This window comes from Suricata suricatta, chromosome 17 (assembly GCF_006229205.1).
Source record: "Suricata suricatta isolate VVHF042 chromosome 17, meerkat_22Aug2017_6uvM2_HiC, whole genome shotgun sequence".
In the NCBI taxonomy this organism is placed as follows: domain Eukaryota; kingdom Metazoa; phylum Chordata; class Mammalia; order Carnivora; family Herpestidae; genus Suricata; species Suricata suricatta.
In genome coordinates, this window is record NC_043716.1 from 7,442,076 (window position 1) to 7,448,520 (window position 6,445).

General features: G+C 47.9%; 1 protein-coding gene across 1 annotated transcript in view; it reads left to right on the forward strand.

Annotated features, from left to right (window-relative positions):
- The window catches only part of LOC115282706 (heparan sulfate glucosamine 3-O-sulfotransferase 3B1), a gene marked incomplete at its 5' end in the record, with an annotated part of 42,154 nt that extends 38,382 nt beyond the window's left edge, over positions 1 to 3,772 (forward strand). The window contains one exon of the mRNA XM_029928852.1: positions 46 to 3,772. Within this exon, the coding sequence (XP_029784712.1) occupies positions 46 to 282 (237 nt within the window). The remainder of the gene's footprint in view (positions 1 to 45) is intronic.
- Positions 3,773 to 6,445: the final 2,673 nt, after the last annotated feature.

Genomic DNA, 6,445 nt, shown 5'->3' on the forward strand with positions numbered 1-6,445 from the left:
GAGCGGCTCATCAGCGACCCGGCCGGCGAGCTGGGCCGCGTGCAGGACTTCCTGGGCCTCAAGAGGATCATCACCGACAAGCACTTCTACTTCAACAAGACGAAGGGCTTCCCCTGCCTCAAAAAGGCCGAGGGCAGCGGCAAGCCCCACTGCCTGGGCAAGACCAAGGGCAGGCCCCACCCGGAGATCGACCGCGACGTGGTGCGCCGGCTGCGCGACTTCTACCGGCCGTTCAATTTGAAGTTCTACCAGATGACCGGCCAGGACTTCGGCTGGGACTGAGCGCACCCCCTCCCCCGCCCAGGGGCCGTGTGACTTTACCCCTTGGCTTCTGTTACTGAGAGAGATTATATGTATGTAAAATGTACAGAAATCTATTTTATAATAATTTATTTTTAATTCATATGCGATTAATTCACTAAGCTGCCTAGCCACACGCTCTTTAGAGAGTTTAGCTTCCGTAATCCTTCACATTCCAAAGTGTTTCATCTTTTCTTTGCCTCAACAGTCGATGGTGCTTCCGTGTTTCCCGCCGCCCCCCAATTCTATTTAAAAAGAAGAAAAGCACAACTTGAGATTTTTGTTGTTACGGGTATGCAGCCTTCGATCGCTGTGTGAATTCACTTGCCATCTCCTCGTGTCCTGGGGTCTCCTGGTCCGGCTCCTGTCTCTCTCCCTGCCTGCCAGTCTCACAGGAACATGAGACCCCCCAGTCCCCCCAGAGGGTCCGGTCTCCTGTTAGTAGCTCCCTCGCCCCTGTGTTGACATTTCTGAGGACGCAGACGCCTAACCACAGCGCTGAGGCTGTTCCCCAAGTCTGTTCAGCTCAGGGGGGAGACTCGCCTCCTTTCTGGGAATCCTGAGTGCCAGGGTTCGTGGACTTGGGCGTATGATTTTGAAAGACGTCCCTGCGTCCTCTTCTGCCCAGGTCCCTGGTTCATTAAGCAGCTTAAAGAGGATGCAGATGGTAGCCCCTCCTCCCCAGGCCCCGTGTGCATGTGCACGAGCACGTGTGTGTGTGTGTGTGTGTGTGTGTGTGTGTGAGAGAGAGAGAGAGAGAGAGAGAGAGATGCTTGGGTGCCCTTTTAGAAATAAAGACAACCTCTGATTTGCACGTGTGTACCGTGCTCCATTCTCCAGGCCAGACGATTCTGCTCTGACACACCAAAGAAGCCCCCTAGCCTAGCAGGGTCACCGGCACAAATGGCACGGATGCCGGGTGTCAAGACCCAAAGGGGTCAAGTGCATTCCACCTCATCAGAGTCTGCCGAGGTGCTGCTAGATGCAGAGCCTGCCCTCGTTGGGCACGTCCCAGTAGACTGAGGACTTCCCCGGGGAGAAAGACAAACCCCCCACCGGAAGGACAGGCAGCCAGCAAAAGAAGTGAGTCCCTGGCCCCCTTGCTTGATGTCTGGAACTTTCCTCCTCCTTGGAATCCCTAGCTCATCCCAGATTGGCAACACAGCCTGTAGCCACAGCCAGACCGCAAGATTGAAGAGGGTCTCTTGTAGTCAGGCTGGGAATGCAGGCTGCATGTTCCCCAGAGGCACTTACCCTTGATCGATGTGAAGACATTCCCTTGTTTGAGCTAGGTGCTCGCCGAAGGTCACCAGTATCCTTGCCGCCAATGGCAGAATGCACCCCAGTCCCTCTGTGCTGAATGAGCAGTTGGGGGTTATTTTTGAGGACTCTGCCTGTGGCAGCTGGGTGACCATGAGCAATGTCACGTAATGACTCCATGCCCTTTATCCTCTTTTCCAAACCAGAATTGCTTCTGCTGTCAAAGGATTTTCATCTGAGTTCTGGTCCCACCGCGCATGCGTGGGAAGATAACGCAGATTGTCAGGTTGCAGCGTGGTGTCAGGTTGCGGCGTGGTATTTACAACGATATTTACAAAGACACTTTCGTGTGTCGTTGGGGGGTGACTTGCCCAACAGAGTAAGGAAACTTGTATGGAAAGAGAGAGACAGATCATTCCTCCTTAGAAACCGATCAAGATGTCACTGGTTGTTAGGTGACATCTCGTTGATAATCTGGTTTGCGTGTGCCCACAAATTTCAGCCCGAAGGCGGCTAGCTCGCGCTTAGCAGCAAAGAGATCATCGTGCGAGTTCTGTGTAGGAGGATGGGCAGGGGGCTCCGTGCAATCCTCAGAGGTTCTGTTCCTCTCAAAGCTCTGTTCCTGCCTCTTTCAAGAAGCATAGTAGCTGCGTTTAGGGGGACGCCCCAGCCCTGGCGTGGTTCTCCCTTCTTGCTACTTGGGCATCAAGATGTGTGCAGAAAGGTACTAACTGGTCGTGCGCTTTTCCAGTCCAAAAGCTCATTGGAAATAAAACCAGCTAATGCTTCTTTTCTGCTCCAACAGAGCATCGTTTAAAGTAAAAGCCAGTATCTACGACCTCCGCCCCACTCTCCCACCATATGGGTGCCCCGAACTGGCTCCTGGTGTAGAATCACAGAAAGGTTCCGAGAAGGGCTTGCCACAAAGCAGTAAGAAAACACACATGCATTTTTCCTTCCTATTTCAGGTCCCCGCCATCTCTCCAAGCTGGACAATTTTGATGAAGTTGTTTATTTCCTGCCTTAAAACTGAAACAGGAACTTTTCAGATAGAAAGGAGGGAGGGTCATTGAGTCGTGAGCCCTGGAGCAAGTCAAGCAAGATTCTATTCTGGGTCAAATCCTTGAATCCAAACAGATGTCAGTAATTAGCAGTGACAGACTGGGGCACGTTTTTCTAGAGAAGACAAATAAATCAGACTTCCTGCACATCTCCTCATAGAGGTCTGCTAGCTCCTAGTTCCTGAAGGACCCAGACGCGGCATCTGGCCCCAGGTTACACCCCGTCATGTGACAGTTATTACAGAGCCTGAGCCCACATGCCTTCCTCCTGCAGAAGTTAAACAACACATACAATTCAGCCTTGAGTTTCTTCCTGTTCTAGCAATCTCCAAGGCCACCAACTTCAGGTTTTTTAGCTGTTAGAAGACAAACACCATGTCATGTTTTGGTCCTTTGTCTCAGCACGGTTTGGGTTTCTTCTGGTTTATGGGAAAAATTCTGCTATTCAGTGGGGGGTACTCGACCCCTCTCGGTTTTGTTTTCTTATGAAAAGCAAAAAGATTACGAGAAATAAAATTGGAGGTTTTTACAGTCCCAGACCCTTGTGCTTGCTCGGAGGTGTGTATTGTAGTCTGGTAACTTGGGAGGTGGGTAGATATATTAGCTGCATAATAAATACTTACTTGGATGATGGAGGAAGAGAAATTATCTTTTTCTTAGGATTCTCTTTGGAAGTTATGTTGAGTAACAGGTACAGTTTAGACCTTTGGAGGAACAGTTTCATATCCCACCGGGATAGTTACGTAAAAAAGGAAAATGGAAGGTTTCCAATACACTAGGAATACTTAAGCGTGTATCTCAAACACAGACACAGACATCATGTCCTTTTTCTTTTTCAGTTTCTCTCAACAAGGATGGTCTGTTAAACTTAAAGGTGTGGTTAGATTTTTTTTTTCACTTTTGTAACATTAATTTATGACGGAGTTCATTCAGCCCAGTAATCAGAAATGCTGTGCACATTTGGGCGGTGTGTCTTCTATAACCTGGATGTTAGAATAGCCAATATGTACAAAAAAAAAAAGACTAAATCAAGTATTTTGTCCTATTATAACACAGATTAATTTTACACAGAGAAAGAGGTTTCTAGGAAAATGAAAATCTGGTAATTCATACTATTTCTTTGTATGAACAAATAAAATATATTTTACCAACTTGCAGGTGCTTTTCTGTCTTCTGGCATGTTGCGGATGGACATGGCAGTGCTGTTTGGTTCAATAATTAATCACAAGTGTGTGGTCATGTGTGTGCGTGCACACACGTGCGCACACACACACAGGCATTCTGAAGGCAGGCTAATCTTGCAGACTTCAAAATCCAACTAATCTGCAAATATTTGATACGGGCTTTTTGTGAATGACTCTCAAATTTACCAGATCAGTGGGGAGGCCCCCACCCCCTAGAGTAGCATAGGGGCTCTCCAGGAACCCCAAGGCCAGCTTTGACTGCCTCAGGCTCCAGCAAGGGGGGGGTACATGGAAGTCACCATGTGTGGGGCCCTGTGTCACATGATAGGTACAATGAAGCAACAGCACTGATGGCTGGGTCATTTGGATAATGGTAGCTTCCACTTTGCACAGATGGAGTCTTCTCATTCTGTACCTTTGGCCCATAGCAGGAGGCTTTCTGTTTCTTTTGATGTAACACACCCTCTATACCATGATTATTTGCTATTTTTTTGTGTTTTAATTTTTTTTAAGTTTATTTGTTTTGAGAGACAGACGGCATGAGTAGGGGAGGGGTGAGAGGGGGAGAGTCCCAAGCAGGTTCCATGCACTGTCAGCACAGAGCCGGACACGGGGCTCGAACCCACAAAACTGCGAGATCATGACCTGAGCTGAAACCAAGAGTCAGATGCTTAACCAACTGAGCCACCCAGGCACCCTGATGATTCACCCTTTTAAACAGTTGATTCATTCTTGTGTTTTACTTAATTTTATTTTCAGTTTTCAATGGACATTTACCCCTTCGGCTGAGGTAGCTGACCTTAAAGTGATAAGACTCAAACCTGAGAGTTCTACCGTCTTCATTTTTTCAAAACCACTCTATTGAGGTATGATTGGCCTACAAAAAAGTTACATATTTAATGTATGTAACCTAGTGAGTTTCGTGGTAAGTATTCACCCATGAGCCCATCACAACTATCCATGCCATAAATCTATCCTTTGCAAAAGTTTCCTTTGCCCATTTTTTTTTTTTGGTGATAAGAACCTTTCACGTAAGGTCTACCCTCTCCACCAATGTTTAAATATTCCGTATGGCGTTGTTAACTCTGGGCACGATGGTGGACAGTCATTCCCAGGACATCAGTCATTTTGGAAAACCGAAACTTTCATTTTACTCCATTTAAAAAGGGAATATGGGGGCGCCTGGGTGGCTCAGTCGGTTAGGCATCCAGCTCTGGCTCAGGTCATGATCTCACAGTTTGTGGGTTTGAACCCTGCATCAGGCTCTGTGCTGATAGCTCAGAGCCTGGAGCCTGCTTTGGATTCTGTGTCTTCCTCTCTCTCTGGCCCTCCCCTGCTCGCACTGTCTTTCTATGTCTCTCAAAAACAAAAAAAAAAACAAGCCAAAAAAAGGGAATACGTTGCAGACTTGGGTGAAAAGTCATTATCTCTTGCCAGAAAGAGGAGATACTCAAAGTAAATACAATGAGAACAAGTCAATGTGAGTAATTTCTGGCCAGATCTAACAAGTGTGGTTTGCCATGGGCTCTCCCGCCCTTCCACCCATGGTCCGTCCTGGTGAAGACAAGCACTTGACAGATTTGCATCGTGCTCCGTAGGTGGAGAATTCAAGAGCTTAGGAGTTAGACCCGGTGCATCTGGTGTTGACTCCATGAATCCCAGAAACGGGCACCCCCTAAATCATCTCTGGGTTTTCTCACATTAAAAAAATTTTTAAATGTATGTTTTTGAGAGAGAGAGAGAGAGAGACCTAGAATCCCAAGCAGGCTCCAGGCTCTGGGCTGTCCGACTCACAAACTGTGACATCATGACCTGAAGTCTGACGCTTAGCCTGCTCGGATTCTGTGTCTCCTTCTCTCTGACCCTCCCCCGCTCATGCTCTGGGTCTCTCTTTCTCTCTCTCTCTCTCAAAAATAAAATAAATGTAAAAAATTAAAAAAAAAAAAGACAGATGAGAGAAGACTCCAACACTGTTGGAAGCGGTAAACAACAGAAAGTCTCTGGAACTTTTGAGAAGGGGCGGCATGTGAGGGGCAGTGTGCTCAGAGACATTTCTTGTGGATATGAGAGTCCGTAGGGAGCAAGAAGGGGCTGGAGGCCAAGATCAGCTCATTCATTCAATGCATATTTACAGCGTGCTCACTGCTGCTAGGGACACAACCTTAAAAGCCACATGCTTCCTGCCTCAAGGAATTCACATTGGGGGGGGGTGGATTTGAAGGATGTGTGCAGATAACGGTGGAATGCAATGTGATAAGGGCCATGGTGAAGTGCGGGGAGACATTGGGACAGGAGATCCTAACCTGATCTGGGGCAGAGCAGGGGGAGAGTCCTACTAGAGGTCTGGCAGAAGGTAGCCAGGTGACGGATGGAAGGTGATAGGGAGGCAGAGACATGAATTAATACAGCCAAGTGGGGAACTGCAAGCCGTTGGCAGGGATGAGCCTGGAGTGTTGGGGCGGGGGAGAGGAGAGGAAGTTCTGGAGGCTGAAGCAGAAGATTGTACTGCAGGCAAATTAACAGCAGTCAAGCCGCTATTGGGCTCCAGTCTCCTTTATCTGGTTACCTACCTGCTACCTCTATCTGGACGTGTCTGTAAGCATCTCGAGTAAAAGCATGTCACAAATGGAACTCTTGGTT